Below are 18,824 nucleotides of genomic sequence, written 5' to 3'. Positions count from 1 at the left end.
TTACTTGTCTGAAAGACTCTTGGAACTTTGTACAGAACACTCTGCTACCATCCTCGAATTTCTCTCTAAGAAATTCGTGAATGGTAAATGATTCATTGTGCATTCATGAGGCTGGGCTGAACGTCTGATAACTTAAGTAAAATTAAGTTTATTATTTACATTATTACACCAATAATTTGTACTCACACATTAATTTTTTACACAAGCTTAACTATAAAGTTTCTTTGCTCACTTAAGAATATTTTCTTTTGTATTCCCTTGCTTACATGCTGTAACTGTTAATTTAATGGTAAGGTATAGTAATGCTTGCTATTAGCCCTATGATTATTACAGCAGTGTTATCTAACTCACTATTATAATCAGTAAAGGACACAGACTTCCGATAGATTTTATAGTTGCCTTATAACATCTTGGACTGGGCAGATATTGCATCTACACTATCTCCTATCTTCCCGTCCCCATCCCAGGCCACTTGTTTTAACCGTTCCTCTCTGGGCTACCTTCCATCAATAATCCCAAGATGCTTGCTTGTATTCTTCTGGGTGGTCCCTTCTCTATGACATTCTCAGAGTCCTTCCTCCATGTGGTTCCTTTTTCATGCTAACCCACTGTGGATTCTTCCTTCTTCCTCCTCTCCCTGTGCTTTCTCCTTCCCAAGATCCTCTCTGTCCTAAGCCAGAGAGCCTTAGCCATACCTACCCCATTCGCTCTGCCCAGGTGTGTGGGCTTTTAATTGGTCAAACACAAATAAGTTTGTAGGCAAGGTTACAATCATCCTTTTGGGAAATGTGAGGGTCTGCTTATTTGGGCAGCAACCAGATCTCGGGGCCACTAATTAGCATCAGAATATGTAGCACTAGACCAATCCCCAACAACATGCGTTTCCTTCTGTCTTTTATATATGACCTTTTTAAGAATTCTCTAAGGCTTTAGGTCTTCTAGCTGGTGAGTTTTTCCCCAAATGGGAGAAGATGCTTTACATTAGAATTTTGGTGTTTCTTGATTGGTTGTTGGTGGATGGGTGATGAGTTGGTTGTTGGATTGTGATTAGATGTTGTTTTATTGGTAGTAGGATGTTTTTGGTTCTTGGTGGAGTTTTGTTTTGTTTTATTTGAGACTGGATCTCATTGTGTGGCTCATGTTGGCCTCAAAGTCCCTATGTAGCCCATGCTGGCTTTGAACTCATAACCCTCCTACCCCAGCATTCTAACTTCTGGGATTATAGGCATAGGCACCATGTTGAGCCCAAACTTCACTTTTAAAACATTCCTTTCCTGTAAAGTTGTATTTCCTTCAAATATCTGGTCACTAACACCTAAGTTTTCTTTGGCCAGTTTTGAAACTTTCCTGAAGTCTCATCTGCCTCTCATAGGATGTGCTTCTATTTTCATGAGCTCTAAGTGAAATTATCTCATCCCTTATGGAGTTCTCACGATTCATAGAGAAAGCCATCCCAGGAGTATTGAGTACCCTCTGACCTCCATAGACACCCCCACATATGTGTATACATACATGCACACACATATACACATACATTTTAAATCTGTGTCATAGATAAGGGGATATGTTGAATTTTTATAAGTAAAAGTATAATAGGATGTGACGCTTCTTGAAAAGAAGAATCATATCTCATCTATGTGCATATTTCCTAGATGCCTTCCTACGGTGTCTTCCTTACAATAGTTGATACTTAAAAAGTCCTTGTTGAATGCATGGAAGAACCATTGAATCACACGATTTAGTATCCCAGGAAGACAAACTGTAGCAAGCCCCTTCTAGAGGAGAACTTAGCAGATTTACTAAGAATCAGTAGAAGAGAAGAGAATTGAGAGTTTTGCTTAGGAATTTGTAGGACAAGGTGAAATGAGTGTTACACATTTCGGTTCCTTAATAATTTTGGCACATAGTAATTGAGCACAATTTTTGTAATAGGATCTACTAGTAAGAAAGATGGAGAAAGCATACACTCTCTTTGGAGAGACAATGTTTAACTCACTACAGTTCCCTATTGACAGTGTTTTCGCTCATCTGCTAAACTACGCTGTGTTGTGATTCTGCATATTTGAGATATTTCATCTTTGAAAGATTTTTACACAGAGTTAGGAACATCCCAGTGCTGTGGTTTATGAGCATATGATCTTAATTGAACATACTCAGTGCGTGGAAGGAATTTGTAGAATTCTATTAGATTTTCCCCTTGATAGTTGTCTTTTAGCATGCCATTACATGGTAGCCTGATCATTTCCAATTGAAGGTCGTGTGGAAACTCCTCACTCAACTGGACAGTCAAATGAATTAGGAAACACAGAACCTCCTCCCATCTATACGCCTAAAATATGCACCTGAAACCGCGCTCAGAAAATCTGACAGAGACCTCACTTTCCCTTTAATTTTTGACAGTGTTGCTTGTGACTGGTTTTGAAGTTGCCACAATGTGTGTTTCACATCATGTTATTTTGAGTTTCATTAACTAATACGCACTGTAAGGTCTACAGCAAAATGTAATTGCTTTTTGTTTGGTTGGTTTTGGTTTGGTTTGGCTTTTTTGAGACAGGGTCTTGAGTACCCCAAGGCTACCCTCAAACTCCGCTTTATATCAAGGATGACCTTAACTCGAAGTCTTCCCCTACCTCCTGAGTCCTGGGATCACAGCTGCAGACCACGCACATTGTGTATGTATGCTGGGAATTGGACCTTAGGGCCCCGCGCATGCCAGGCAAACAATTCACTCAGTGAGCTGCGTCCCGTGCAAGTTCTTTCTTTATATGGCTTTCTTTATTTGGGGAAGATTTCAGACCTATATACAATGTATTTATTGTCATCTTGTACTAAGGGATGTTTCTCTCATTTAGGAAAGTTTTCACCTGTGTCTCAAAATACTTCAACTAAGCTATACATATCCCAAGACACCCAACGTTGTATAATTGGACAAGTCAAGATATCCTATCCCTGATTTTTTATTGAAAGCTTTATAAAAATAGGCTAGGGACAGATGGAAGGGGAGAAGGAACTCCCCTATTAGTGGACTTGGGGAGGGGCATGGGAGGAGATGAGGAATGGAGGGTGGGATTGGGAGGGAATGAGAGAGAGGGCTGCAGCTGGGATAGAAAGTGAATAAACTGTAATTAATATAAAAATAAAAAATTAAAGAAGAAGCTTTATAGAAGCAAACAAGATTAAATCCACAAAAGCCAAAGGAGTTTACTATTAACACACAGGTTAGACAGTCTATATATTAAACTCAAATATTTTCCTCAGATTACCTAATGGCAAATAATGCAACAAATATCTGTAGATTTAAACATCAGACTTTTCTCAAGCTCTGAAGTCTGTCCAGTAGCTCTTTTCCCAATCACTGCTGCCAGTTTTCTTGCCTCATAGAAGATTCTACTTTAGGTTGTTCTAAGCTGTTTCTTCTTAACTTCTTGACCATAGTCTTTTCTTGCAGTCACCCACAGCTGATTTGTTCAGGTTTACTCTTCCATCACTTCAAACTCAGCACTGACTCCTCAAACAAATGGGCAATTGGCTGGCAATTGACAATTTTATTTTATTTCAGCCTTCTTTAGAAAGGTGTGTGTGTGTGTGTGTGTGTGTGTGTGTGTGTGTGTGTGTGTGTGAATTCTGCTATGATAACACACTCATTTTTGAAGTTTTCTGATTTCCTATCTCCTGCATTCATGTAAAGTTGAAATATGTCCTTGTTCTGATATTTCTGGAGTGTATTACATGTAGTTTTAGTTATAGATGTGGTTTCAGTACATAACACATAACAAACATGAGAGTTTGTTATTTAATTTGACAAAAAAGCACGCTTTTTCTGCCTATAAATTATGACATTCAAAGTCCACCTTTCATATTTTGATGTGGCAGATATGTTCCAGCAATAAAATACTTGAAATAAAAAGTCACAGGAAGACGGTGTATGTGCTATTTGAAACCCAGCCTCATTCCAATCTGCTTTTCAGCAAACACAAGTGCCCACCTCTCTGCCGTGGTAACTCAGCTGCTACTGTAGTACAAGTGAACCCAGAGCCAACACATTAAGGAGTGAGGGCGTCTGTCCCAATAAAACTTTATTCATATTTACTGAAATTTTAATCTCATATACTCTTCACATTTTAAATTACTATGATTTTGATTTTTCCCATCATTAAATGTAAAAACTGTGCTCATGTTATAATCTATACAAGAACAGCTGAGTGCTTGCATTTGGCTTGCAAGTCATAGATGGCCAACCTTGATTCAAGATTTGGTTTCAGAGACTTAATATTTGCTTGTTTATCTTTATTTTCAAACTATTTTTACTGGATTTTCCTGTAATCATATAGTTGAGAAACAGAAAATTCTCTGTGAGGAGACGTTCTTCTGTAAGAGTTGCTTTGCGAAGCAGGGTACACACTCTAGTTAGAACAGAGCAATGCATAATGTACACCGTGCTTGTATAAATCGAAAGGAACTTGGTATTACTTTAGTCTCTATTTTAAAAACCCAAGATCTTATTAACTATAATTAGATATTCATGTGAGTGGCAAGGCTTCCAAACTATCCTTTAGTTGTTTCACTCTTGCAAAAAAGCATAACTCACAAACCTGGGCACTGCGTCACCAGCAGCCTCTGGAAACACATTCTTTTCTATATTTATCAAGCCTCTATCTTGACTTTCTCCAAATGTTCTACATTCCGTTTCTTGTCTGTACTATTTAGGGTGTCACAGGCAGCCCAGGAAGAGCAGGACTGGCTGGAGCCCCAGGTCCTCGAGGAGGAAAAGGTTCATCAGGCCCTCCCGGAAGCGCCGGTGCTCCAGGCCCAAAGGTATTTCCCTATTATGTGTCAGGGCCCTGCATGGACTGAGTAGGTCACAGCTGATGTGTTTTAATGAGATCTGGCTAATAGGAAAATCACATTAGGAAAAAGGAAAGTATGTGACCTATGTGTATGTGCTTCCTGTGGTAGCGACCAGGTGTGGGTGGTGGGGTTTCCAAACTCCGTTAGTTGTTTCACTCCCAGCTGCTCATTAACCAAGAGCTAGACGCATTGTTAAGACCTTCCTTCCTTATTTGTTTTGGGCTCTCATCCTTCTCTGTCATCTGTCTTCTACAAGTAGAGAAATGGAATTTACTGCTAGATGCCCATTTTCTCATATACACTTCTTATTCCTCCAAAGTGGAATATAACCAATAAGCCTTTATAATCAACAAGCCTGATAACAGAGCTGGCCCCTGCTCGGATTGGTAGAACTGAGATGATTATCATGGTAAAATCAGAGTCCATCCCTCAGGAAATTCTCTCTTTCTGGTGTCTGTAGCTGGGTCGTCTCTGGAAAGCAGGAAAAACATCACAAGGATAGATCCCTTATGTACAGAACATGTCCTAGCTCTCATAACACTTTCTACACACAACATCACCATTTTTTCTGAATCCCCCCACATCCATTTCATAGGCTCAGCCCTTCTCTTCTCTTTTCCCATGCACTATGGCAATCCCTGGCATTCTCTCTACTTATGGCTATACCTTTTGCTATGATAATAAAATTTTACTGGTGGGAAATGGTGAGAAGGACGAAGATGATAAATTTGGCATCCCCAATGCCTTGTACTATTATGAAAAAATGAATATGTATTTGTATTTCATTCATATATTTTTAGATTCTAAGGTCAAGATCACCTTTCTTTTTTTGGCCTACAGGGTGAACAAGGGCTGCCTGGTCAACCCGGGATTCCAGGTAAAAGAGGTCAGCGAGGAGCACAAGGTGACCAAGGACTACATGGAGACCCTGGTCTGAAAGGGCAGCCAGTATGTGTCAACTCTGAAATCAGCACACGCTTACTCCACAAATCAAGCCACCACTAAACAGTAACAATACTCCTGTCTGTTCATCCTGCAGGGAGAACATGGGGACCAAGGGTTGACAGGTTTCCAAGGATTCCCAGGCCCCAGGGTACGTTTATATATGTTCTGGTAGTCTTATCTTGAAAAAAGACAGGTGCTGAAATACTCAATACTTATCTTGTGACTTGTGCTTTTCTTTGATCTTTAAAATTCATATTGCTATACCCGTGTGTTTGAGATTTGAAAATGTTAATTTCAAACAGTAGGATGAGGGTTCAAGGCAAGCCTGGGATATAGGAGACCTTATCTGGAGAACAAAAACAAAAATAAACTTAAAATAAGTCTGGAGAGATGGCTCATTGAGTAAGACACTTACCGTACAAGCAAGAAGATTTGGGATTTGGTCCCCAGAATACACATCAAAACTAGCCACAGTAGTTCAGATTTCTTTAATCACATCACCCAGTGTGAGAAGCCAGGAGCCAGTAAGACCTGTGGGCCAGTTAGCATGGCAAGAAAGACCACAAACATGGTAAAAGATGGTGCCTGTCCTCTAATTCTACACATGCACCCTCTCCTTCTCTCTCTCTGTCTCTCCTCTACTCTCTCTCTCTTTCCTTCTCCCTCTTTTTCCTTCCCCCTCTCTCTCACACATTGATAAAATAAAATCTCTATAATCTTATGTCCCATCAATTTTCCTATATAACTGTCATTTGTCCCATTTGAAGAGCTACTTTTGATAATTCTGTCTAGATTGGTACGGGACTCTTCATTTGTAAGATATTTATAGAAGGCTAAAGCAGGCTTTCTGTTTTTCATTGTGTCTCTAGGGTCCGGAGGGGGATGCTGGTATGGTTGGAATTGTAGGACCTAAAGGTCCCACTGGGCAGAGAGTAAGTATAGAGTCACCTTGTCATCCAAGACCTCTGCTTCTTTAGTTATTATAAGACTTAATTAATATACTTCACACTAATAATAACTTAATAAAGTGATTTTTAAGACAAAAAATCATAACCACATGTGCAAGCTGCAACTTTTCACAGCTCATCAATTAGTTTTAGCAAAATACCATCATGGACCACCCACACTTCTCAGTACTTATTTAAAAAAAAAAGTTATCAGAATAGCAAAGAATGGACAGTGTATCTGTTAACCAACCCCAACACCAACAAAACATAAAGCAGTTTTGTATCATGCCCGTTAATGCAGCCAGAGTCCAAACACCACCCACCCAGGGAGGCTTGCCGCTGGCCAGAGCTCCTAAGGCCACACTTCGACAGTTCTCTCCCCAAAGCTGAGTTTTCTCTGCTCGGGCTCCGGCATGCCAAAGAGTGGTATGAATTGCTGGCAGGTTTCCAAAAGTCAAAGGCTAGCAAACTCCATTTAGCAATTTAGTGCTGCAGGATGTAGTGAAAGTCTCGGTCCTGGACAGTGTTAGTTTTGCCTTGTTATAGCTTTTATTAAGGACGCTCTGCAAAACAAAAATGAAACAAAACAAAGGTTTCAAACTTCAAACAGTGATTTGGCTGTACTCATAGAACTCCACAGCTTACAGCAGCTGCTGAGGCTCGGATGGACAGGAGAGAGAGGAAGAAGAAACAGTTCAAACGCAACAGGAAGGACTCCTGAAGAGCTTTACAACCCCACACCACTGTCTAGGTTACAGCAGGGAACGAAGTCAGATTCTTAAAATTCTGTACCCCTCCCTAACTCTGCCAATAGATTATTTTCAATAGAACAAAGAGCAGCATTCTTGTGGGATCATTTCATTGGAGGCCTACCTCAGTACTTTGTCAGTTGTAAGTTTGTCAATTGTTTTCAGAATTTCTAAAATAAAAAGCAAAAATAAAGCAGAGTGGGTGCTGTAAAGCACAATTTCTGATTATCCACAAATGTGGTATACAAATGGGCTACTGTGAAAATACATGTTTCTGCAACTCGTCAGCATCTGGCTTCCATCCTAAGTAAGGCCCATGAAGGGCTGAGACTGTGGGCCAGGACTGCAGCCTGTATCACTTCATGGGTCAATCCCTTCTGTCATCTCGTTAATGGCACATTCCACGTAGAGAGCTCACAAGACTTAGACTAAGAAAACGTCTGCGAGACTCACGTTTATAGGAGATAAGTGAAAGTCCTACTATGTTAGTGTTGGGGTGGGGGGTGCTAGAGTCCAGTCTGTGTCTCTTTTGTCATTTAATTATAATAAAATCTTACGAGAGGTGTTACTACTCCACTTTGAAGCCCAAAAAACTAAGTCTAGGGAAACCACTTCCAGGAGCATGGAATGCTAGTATGGCAGCAGAGGAAGAACTTGCCCCCTATTTGACTGACCACACCACATGCTACAGGGCTGCCTGCTAAAGCTGCAGAACCAGAATGCACAGAGGGTAGTGACTGGTCTCAGGTCTGTTTCCTGCTCCTAAAACCAAGAAGTACTGATGATTAAGTAAGAGCAATTAAGCTAGAAAATCAGGGCTCCATTCCAAAAACACACTTACATAGATAACTGCCACCTACGAGTAAAATCACAGTGTGATGTTTTTGAACACTTAGATAAATGTATATATATAATCGATAATGTTTTCAGTCTATTTTCTTCTAGTATCAGTCTATCCCTTTCTACTCTTCTAGCAAATTATTATTTGGGAGACTTACATCATAATTAATAGACTAAAGTTTCCTCAATGTCTGTCTAGAGGTAACACTTCATTAAATTAAAATACCATTTATAGATTCATTTATAGATCTGTGAAAATTTGAGTACCACACTTACAAGTTATCTCTTAAAGTTCATTATGTTTAAAACATGATCTCAACTCATAAGGTCTACCAGAAATTTCTCTTTTTGGAGGTATATTTACTATTAGAGCTGTTGAACAATGGACCACATTACATCAGATTTAAATTGACAGTATTTTCCTTAACTCCACATATTGTAGGAAAAGAAAAAAAACTCTTATGTATTTATGGTTGCCTGTTTCATACTAACTATAAACCAGAAGAGAAACTTTCTGTCAGTGGCAGTGGGAGTAGAATTTGATAGGGAGGAAAAACTCAAATGAGTATTTTATATCCATTCAAAAATGACAGCCTATGCACATACTCAGAAAGGAATTTACTAGCTGCACAGCTCACTTGGGGAGATCTTCATTTCAGCAGGTTAGACTTTCAGCATCATTCATGTCCAGTTCCACAGTGGCTGTCTCACAGAGGAGCCTGCAGCTTGGTTGATCACATAGGATTCCCTCTGGTTCCGCTCTGTGCTCCCTGTCTGCCATGCTTCATGGAACTCAGGCACCTGTCCCTTCTCATTCAAACATGTGCTCATTTTTCTAGTGCCCCTACACAAACCAATTTCATTTGTTATGTAATGCTCTACATACAAAACATGTCCTTGGACTTCTCAACACATGAACATTTTTACTTTGATTTGTATTAGTTCGAAATAACAAATTATAGCTCCCTGATAGGCAACTACAGCAGTATTACAATTACATCATGTACTGTCAAAATTACTATAATCTATGCTAATAATATAAACTATTATTGCAAAAACTGTTTAGGGGTAGCTATTTTATCATAGCACAAGTTTCTGGGTTTTTCTTTTCTTTCAATTTATATGGAGAATGAGGCTGACTTTTTCTTAGGGTGAAACTGACTGCTTCCTCTACCCCCTACAGGGAAACACTGGCCCTCTGGGCAGAGAAGGTATAATAGGCCCGACAGGTGGAACTGTAAGTTTGTTACAGCACAGCTTTTATTCTTTTGTTGTTGATCCTCTTCCAAAATTCCTGTTTCTAGAATATTCCATTTAAAAAAATCAGCCTGAGTACCTGGGAAGCAAAGGTTAAAAAAGCAGTTATATGTTTTCTTCTGGAAGGCCATTCTTAGGGCTCAGAGCATAGTAGGTTTGAGTGATGGAGGCACTTCAGGCTTAAGAAAAGAAAAAGGAGTTGACCCAGGGAGGGGAGAGAGTAGTAAACACTGAAGCAATCACTAAAGCTGGGTAAAATGGGTAAAAATAGGTCCAGTTCCAAAGGAAATGAGTTTTTTGATAGCCAAGAGTTGAGTCTTTAGAAAAGTGATTCTCAATCTTCCTAATGCTGCAACCCTTTAATACAGGATCATGTTGTGGTGACCCCCAACCATAAAATTTTCATTGCTGCTTCACAACTGTAATTTTGCTACCGTTATAAATCATAATGTAAATATCTATGTTTTCCGATGGTCTTAGGTGACCCCTGTGAAAGGATGTTTGACCCACAAAGGTGTCGCAACCCACAGGTTGAAAACGGCTGCTTTAGAAGCCCCCACTAAAGAGAAAGATGTTGCTAAAATGAGGAAGAAAACCAGAGTAGTGCAAGGTTAGACATAACAGTCTCAGGAGAGGAGTGGTCAATGGGTTCCACTGAACACAGACTGGACTGTGGAAGGGTGCCTTCTTTCAAACTCTTTTTGTAACCCCTATGGCTTTTGTTTTGCACTGTTTCCATGACAATGCTTCTCAAATTGTTAAAACAAATGGTTGGAGTAGTCATCATCTCTATTCAATAGATGACATTTATAGAGGGTCAGGACCCAGTGAGTTCCAGAGCTGATGTTTCTACCCAGTCCGTCCACATCTGGAGTGGGCATAAAGTCAGTATATTGCCAGTGCTGAAAGAAATTAGTTGATGAAGCAACAACAAGAAATAAGACAATGACTGAAACAGTGTCGGGGGCCTGATTGCAGCACTGAAAACCTGATAATACACACAGAGGAAGGAACACAATAGGGTAGAGACTCAGAAAACCAAGACTCATTCCCTTCCAGGAAGCCATATTTTGAATCATTTGAAAGTGTTATGTGTAGATATTTTAAAATTGAAAATGGACTGTTTTGAGTGCTAAGGGGAGCTCTTCTCTTTGATAAATTTAGAGAATTCACCACTAAACTTTCTGGAGTTTACTCAAAAGAAATAAAATGTGTAACTCATTCTCTTGGCTTCCAACGTTTGCTATTCAGAGCTACATAAACTTGTATGTGGGAGCGTTCTCATAGTTCAATGGGTGGTTCTGCAGCACACGCTGTTCTGATTAGGAAATGATGTTCTCCTCTGTCAGAAATTCGAAATGTTATTGGTCAAGGAAAATGTGATAAAGAAATGTCTCAATTAAAACATCTCACTGAGTTGTGTTTATCCAATAGCTGTTAAAGGTCATTATACTATTCACCATGCACATCAAATTTCTTTTCAAATTTTTCCATATTCTGTTCTTTCCATTATAAGAAGAAAAGTCCATTATAAGAAATAAGCATCTGAAAGTCTCTCTCTCTCTCTCTCTCTCTCTCTCTCTCTCTCTATTTCACACACACACACACACACACACACACACACACAAATATTGTGTGGGAAAATAGGTAGGTGTGAGGGCAATGATGAAGTTATTTTCCAAATAAGAAAACAATAACAAAAGTGCAAAATCCTTGTAATGGAACGCACAATGCATGGTAGTGAAAAGAAAAGACTGATCAACATGACAAGGGGGCAGATTTAGATATGCAAGCGTATTGTAATTTAATCATTCCCCCCCCCCAAATGCTGCAAGTAGTCTAAAAACTAAAAAAAAAAAAAAAAAAAAAACAGGTTTTAATTTAATTTTGAATTCTTAAATCTGGTATGAAAAACCTAGTCCCAAACACAATAAGAGATTAGTATGGAGCAGCTAAGAGCACTTGCCATGCAAACCTGACATGCTGAACTCAGTCCCCAGATCCCACAGAGGGAGAAGAGAAAGAGCTCACATCTGAGGACTATTCCCTAACTTCACCATGAGCCCCACTTCAACACATATAATAAATAAAATTAAAGGGGAACAGTGAAGATGAAAGAGAACAAAGAAACTGCTCTAGAAACAAGGATTTCAAAGGCAGAGAGAAACAAATATGGAATTTAGATGTTGAAAAGATTTCCTTTGCAAATTTGTTTGTGAGTGGATGTCAGTGTCCTGACTTCCCCACCTGAGGAAGGTGCCCACTCCAATGTCACTGCAGCGTGGAACTTGGAGTGGCGAGCACAGGATAAGCCGTCCAAATGGGTTGATTGATTTGGTTTGGGGGGTGGGCAGAATTTTTGATTACTCAGAAAACTTAAACGGTATAGAAATTAACAAATCTATCTGCATAATAAGACAAAAATAAAAAATGACATGTTTCTGAGTACAGCCATTACTGCATCAAACAGAAGCCTGTCCATGACTCTGAACTACCATCTTTTCCTCTCTCTTTTAGGGACCCAGAGGTGAAAAAGGCTTTAGAGGTGAAACTGTAAGTTTAACTAAATAATGAAATTTGTGATTACAGCACCCCTTATCTCTCTGTGATAATCCCCGGGGAGTCAAAAGCTGTGTTTGAGTTGCCTATCGTGCCTCTGATACTCATGGACTGAAAAATCAAATTATAGTTGTCAAGAAGAAATAACATGTATGGTACATTCCAGTGGATCTAATAAGCCCCAAAGTGTTTAAGGACCTGCCAATCATATACTCCCTAGATGACCATGTACAGAAGAAATGGGTCTTCTCTAGTACCCAAGCAGCAGCCCTACCAGTTCCCATTAGGCACATATGCTATTTCCATCCAGCACAAATGATGCTGCAAGGGAGAATCAAGGCATTAGCATTTTTGTGCTCTTTTGATAGACTCTTGCTATGTTGCCCAGCCTAGCTTCGAATTTTTACTCCTCCTGTTTTCTCTCCTGCTGAGGGCAGGGATGGCAGACATACATTTTCTTTTTAATAAAATTTTTGTTGTGTACACATTCGGTATATGAAGTGGCGGTGTGAGCTGTGTGTATAGACTGTAAAAAAGGCTGCCAACGTGAAGCAAATGAGCACATCTACCATTTTGCACAGGTTCCATTATTTGGTTGGGTTTTGCCACAAGAGCGAGTCCTGTTGACCAGTCCTGTTTCCCCATGAAGAAACAGAAGGCATGGAATAATTAGCAATTAGAAATTTTGCTAATTAGCTAAAGGGGGGAACACATGACATTCGAATTTTTTTTTTTTTCTAACAAACAATATAGTGGTTTGGACTTTATACTGAGAAAGCTGAGTGTCTCCTGCAGCACAACTTTGTAGATCCGGCAATAGTTAGAAATTAGTCCTTCCCATGCTGCTAGTCCTACTCCAGCTTGATATGCCAAGGCGGGTTGATGTCTGTAGGCACCCTCCCTGTCTCAGAGGAAAAAGGGAGGGGAAGATGGGAAGAGGGATGGGAGAGGGAGGGACTGGGAGAAAAGGAGGGAGGGGAAGCTGTGATCAGAGATGTAAAGTAAAGAAACAAAATAATCAAAGAAAGAAAGAAAGAAAGAATGAATGAATGAATGAATGAATGAATGAATGAATGTGTCTTTCCCACCTGTAGGGCACTGCTTCTATACATCCATGCCAGACAGATTTCTTCTCTGCTCTATGCTTGGTCCTTGTCTGGCTGCCTATACTGAGGCGTCCTAAGAAACCTGCCCACAGGTAGTGTATAGGAGTATGTAGGAAACACAAAGCTCTTACGTTTCCGATAAATTAATTTTTAAAAGTTACAAAGAATTCCTGACTTCCCTGGGATTCCAAAACACTTTCAGGATAAAATTAATTGATTTGAGGAGAAATTTAAAGAGCATTGCCAGAAATAATAGAGTGTAGTTATTTTAAAAGTAAAACAATAACTTACATCAACAATAATGTTCTATTGTCTCTCTTCTGATTTTGACAGAATGTCACAACTTGAAACATAACTTAAAGCAACAGAAGTAGGAAAAATGTAAAAAGAGCAATTCACTGCAAATTTTAGGGAAGCTGCTTCATCTTTGTAGTATTTTATGATAAGACAAGAATTAGTATAATTCTGAAGAATTCCGCACACACTTTCTCAACCACTCTAATTTAATATTGCTTTACAGCTTTTGAGTATCAGAATTATCTTATTCCCTCCAATTTGGCTTATATGTTATAAGAAAAATTAATATATGCAAAAACAGCCTATATATTTTAAATTTAAGAATTTAAAATATATTTTAATCTTAAATTTAAAATATATAAGTGTATATTACATTCCCAGATAGTATAATTCACTCAAATGAAAAATAAACAAACTCCTTTAATTCAACTATGAATTCCTCTAAACTCATACAAACTTTCAAATTGAAACCTTTAACTCATATTCATGAATGTAAGCCCTTTCTCCAGCTACAAAAGATGAGGAATAAAATTTTTCTTTTAAAAGGCTTGAAAACCGCAATTCTCACTCTCTCTCTCTCTCTTTCACTGTGTCCCTCTGTCTCAAGTGTGTGTGTGTGTGTGTGTGTGTGTGTGTGTGTAGGTGTGCATATTTGTGTGTGTGTGTGTTCAAATGTAGAGCCTTAAGCATGCTAGGCAAGTGCTCTGCCACTGACTACATCTTCAGCCTGAGAACTAAATTCTCAGGTGGGCCATGAAAACCATCCTCACCCAGCCTGTTATTTTTCAAACAAGATCTCTGTGACCCAAGTCTGTAGGGAGTGCACTCAATAAGTTACAAAGATTAGAACCTAAGTCTCCTCATTTGCAAATAATGTCTTCTCATAAATCACTGAGCCTCTCAGAAAACAAAACGTTGGGGACCAGCTGGGTAAGGGAGCTACAGAGAGAGTAGCCGGCCACCCACAGGGTGGTCTGAAGAGCAGACTCCTAACTTGCAACCATGCTTTAAACCTCCTGATTCACTGATCCCATCCTAGCATGCTGTTTAACAAATCTTATCAGGTATTGTAAAGCTCATAATTAATCCCTCCAAAGTTCTCAGAAGTCATCTGCCTCTTAGCGCCAAAGAAATAGTGGGCAGAGGCTAAACACACTCTTCAGTTGTCACAGCTGGGCAAGGAAAACATGCTAGTGACACTTAGAAGGTGGAGGCTAGGAATCCTGTCATACAAGTCCTCAATTTTTTTAAATTTTTTTAATGTTTTAAAATTTTTATTTATTTATTTTATTAATTACAGTTTATTCACTTTGTATCCCAGCTGTAGCCACCTTCCCCATCCTCTTCCAATCCCACCCTCCCTCCCTGTTCTTCTCCTATGCCCCTCCCCCACTCCAGTGATAGGGGAGGTCCTCCTTCCCTTCCATCTGACCCTAGCCTATCAGGTCTCATCAGAACTGGCTTCTTTGTCTTCCTCTATGAACTGGTAAGGCTGTCCCCCCCACCCCCCCTTCAGATGGAGGTGATCTAAGAGCCAGCCTATGAGTTCATGTCAGAGATGGTCCCTGGTCCTATTATTGGGGAACCCTCTTGGATACTGAGCTGCCTTGGGCTACTTCTGTGCAAGGGTTCTAAGTTATCTCCATGCATGGTCCTTGTTTGGAGTATCAGTCTCAGAAAAGACCCCTGGGCCCAGATTTTTTGGTTCTGTTGCTCCCCTTGTGGAGCTCCTGTTCCCTCCAGGTCTTTCTATCTCCCCCTTCTTTCATAAGATTCCCTGCACTCTGTCCAAAGTTTGGCTATGCATCTCAGCATATATTTTGATACCCTGCTGGGTGGAGTCTTTCAGAGGCCCTCTGTGATAGGCTCCTGTCCTGTTCCCTGTTTTCTCTCTCTTTCGATGTCTGGCTCATTTGCCTTTCTGAATGAAGATTGGGCATCTTACCCAGGGTCCTCCTTCTTGCTTAGCTACCTTAGATGTACAGATTTTAGTATGATTATACTATTTTATATGTCTAATATACACTTATAAGTGAGTATATACCATATGTGTCTTTCTGCTTCTGGGATTTCTGGGATCCTACTGGTGGGAATGTAAACTTGTACAACCACTTTGGAAATCAATCTGGCGCTCTCTCTCTCAGACAAATAGGAATAGTGCTACCTCAAGACCCAGCTATACCACTCCTAGGCATATATCCAAAAGATGCTCAATTATAGAACAAGGACAGCTTTATTTATAATAACCAGATGTTATTTATAGCTTTATTTATAACAACCCAGATGTCCCTCAGTTGAGGAATGGATACAGAAATTGTGGTACATTTACACAATAGATTACTACTTAGCAATTAAAAACAAACAAAAAAAAATCATGAAATTTGCAGGCAAATGGTGGGATCTAGAAAAGATCATCCTGAGTGAAGTCCTCAATTTTTAAATGGAAAGACTTACTCTAAAACTGAATCAGCCTAGGAGAACTCATGATGTAAATGATAATTGCATTTACATAAGTGAAATGAAATAAAGAATTTATATAAGAAAAAGACAACCTCACAGACTCAGATTCAATGTCACATCCTTCTTTTCTTAAATCAAATGATAAGCTGCGTTACTGTTTAAAGACTTGTGTAAATCAGGGAATGGGCCAGAGAGAACTTGACAAAATTTAAAGAGAATGCTTTCTGTGTAGCCATCCAGCCCACTACCACAGCCATCTCTGTGAAAACTCTCAGGAAAATGAGAGTTTTGCTACAAAGAACTTTATAGTAGTCAAAAGTGGAGAACTTTTTAGTGGTGTTAGCTGAAGGAATAAGGGAACTAACAACGCAGTATGTGGTTGGAATCACAATTTGTTTTATTTGGTTACTTGACCTCTTTCATGCCATTGTTGATTAGGGTTGCCCTGCCCTGTCTTGTTGTGTGTTAAGTATTTCATTGGATCATATTTGTGGTGAAACGATTTGCTCTGAGGAACAAGCTGAAATGAATTTGGTAGTTTGAGCACTAGGAAGAGATTGTTCATTTTTCTGTGGTACATTCCTCTTTCGGAGTCAAATATAGGATAGATGTTTTATATTGAACCATCAAAGAGATTTTATAAATGTCACAGACCTGTTAAGTGGTTCAGTTGCACAGCTGTTTATTATTTTTGCAGTGTTGATTCAGAATGGATCTAATTTGCCTTAACCTCTGCATAATTTGAAATTAGACCATCACTAATAATGGAATTCCTGAAACTTAACAGGCAGCTTCTGAGGAATTCTGTACATTCTCTTACTAAATTTGTAAGCATAAAAAATAAAATTTTAGGCATACTTGATGCAAACTATGAAATATCTATCAGGCATAGAGTTTTCTATCCTGCTTAAGTAACTCTGTGTTATTTGTTCTAGCTGTCACAATAGAACCAGCATTAACAGCCTTAGCAATAAAGGGTCCTGAATATGAAGCCAGTTTCCGTATCAACATTATTTGAAACCAGCTGGATATTAATTCTTCTTTTTGCCATCTTTTAACAATAATATGAGTTTGACTCAATATGTTGTTAACATTCAATTCACCATCAAATAAGCTAATTTTGAGCAGATGTGTAAGGCATGAACAATGATTGCTGTTGATACGTTTTAAAAAATGTCAGCATAACATTTGGCATCTACATGTATCTGTTTAGCCTTCCTACTTTCTAAATTAATAAAAACTTTTAATGTTGTTCAATTATGTGGTAAGAATTACTGAGAATCTATTCTTATTCCAGAAAGTTAAAAAGCAATAGACATTTTATCAAATCTTAGGAACTTTCCACAATGCTGTGTTCTACGGAATTAAAAAAAAAAAGTAGTAGTTAGTTGAGGAGAAAGAAACTGATATGACAGGTAGTTATGGAGGACATAGAGTTTTAAAGTAGTTTTGAGAGAAAAATGAGCCTGCAGTTGACAGGATGGGCAGGCAGGAGTGTGTGCGAGAGAATGCATTTATGAAGGAACTTGGGATGCCAGGCATGGTGATATAAGCCTGTAATCCCTATACTAGGAAGGCTGGCCCAAGAGAATTGGATGTTTGAAGCCAGATGGGCATCAGAGAGAAAACCTATAGAAAGAAAAGAATGAAGGGAAGGAAGACAGGAGAAAGGGGGAAAGAGAAGGAGGGGATAGGGAGAGAAGGAGGCTTTAGTGACATGCAAGTAGCTGGCTGTAGAGGTATGTAGTATGTGTTGATAGAAGCCCAGACCTTGAAGAGGAGGCAACAGGAAGAGGTGTCTAAGAACACCATTTCTGTGTTCAGCTGACTTAAGTTTTGGCCCAATCTGTGTTCCTCATTCACGGGTTGCTCAGTTGTTTCATTTTGTGTGTGTGTGTGTGTGTGACATGGAAATATAACGCACAACTTAGCACATGGAAGGAGCTTAGTATAGAGTGATGAGCCACACTATTAAGAAGGTTATACCTTACCTCTGAGAGCCACAGGGCGACTAGTAGAATGGCCAGGTCCCAGTTTCTAAGAAGAATGTCATCAGTGTAATAGACTGCCCTCTTCCCGTGTCACAGAATGTCTGCTTCTTCCTTTATCCTGCATGGAAGGGAGCAGGTCATCGCTATGCCTTTTTTAATAAGGGGATTAATCCCTTTATAGAGAGTCCACCTCATAACCAAATTAGCTCTCAAAAGCCCCATTGCAGTCACCACAAAGTTAGAAATTAGGACAATTATTCAGAGTTTAGGGGATACAAGCATTAGGCCACGACATGTGATTTACACTGAAGATAAAGAAGCAGTTTAGAGATATTTAAAAGGATATCAATTATAAATATTTAAATATTAAAACCAATGACGTTTCTAGCTTTAGTGTTTAGGTGGGTGCTATTAGAAATAGCTTGGGCTATATTAAGATTTTCCATCATAATTTACTTAATTTGCTAAAATGTACAAACTTAGCCCATTCCCCCCCCAATAAAAAATTAAATTTCCAGGTTGTTCAGAATTGTGGGTCACAGTTAAGGGCAAGTGCTTCTAAATATAGAAAAAGTTGTGAATCACGTGGTCTGCACGGCATCAACAGGCAATAGCAGAGGTTGGACCTTGGTTGATATCAAATCCAAATCAATCTCCATACTGTGCATTATCTTCATTTATTTTAGGGTCCCCAAGGACCAAGAGGACAACCAGGACCTCCTGTGAGTCCATTTATATTTATATCTGTTTGCCATTGATGAATATACGGTTGCCTGCTATTGAGCTAATTTACTAACAAGGTTTTGTTATGTTTTCTTTTTTGAT

The 18,824-nt window shown here is 39.2% G+C and overlaps 1 protein-coding gene across 2 annotated transcripts in view; it reads left to right on the top strand.

The window, feature by feature from the left end:
* Positions 1–18,824, top strand: part of Col24a1 (collagen type XXIV alpha 1 chain) — a 249,978-nt gene that overhangs the window by 211,024 nt on the left and 20,130 nt on the right. For both annotated transcript variants that reach the window (XM_060392579.1, XM_060392578.1), the window contains 7 exons: positions 4,708–4,815; positions 5,689–5,796; positions 5,888–5,941; positions 6,663–6,725; positions 9,513–9,566; positions 12,104–12,139; positions 18,686–18,721. In XM_060392579.1, coding sequence (XP_060248562.1) covers positions 4,708–4,815; positions 5,689–5,796; positions 5,888–5,941; positions 6,663–6,725; positions 9,513–9,566; positions 12,104–12,139; positions 18,686–18,721 — 459 coding nt within the window. The remainder of the gene's footprint in view (positions 1–4,707; positions 4,816–5,688; positions 5,797–5,887; positions 5,942–6,662; positions 6,726–9,512; positions 9,567–12,103; positions 12,140–18,685; positions 18,722–18,824) is intronic.

Source organism: Meriones unguiculatus, chromosome 10 (genome assembly GCF_030254825.1).
Source record: "Meriones unguiculatus strain TT.TT164.6M chromosome 10, Bangor_MerUng_6.1, whole genome shotgun sequence".
Lineage (NCBI taxonomy): Eukaryota > Metazoa > Chordata > Mammalia > Rodentia > Muridae > Meriones > Meriones unguiculatus.
This window is presented reverse-complemented; position numbering and strand designations above follow the sequence as displayed.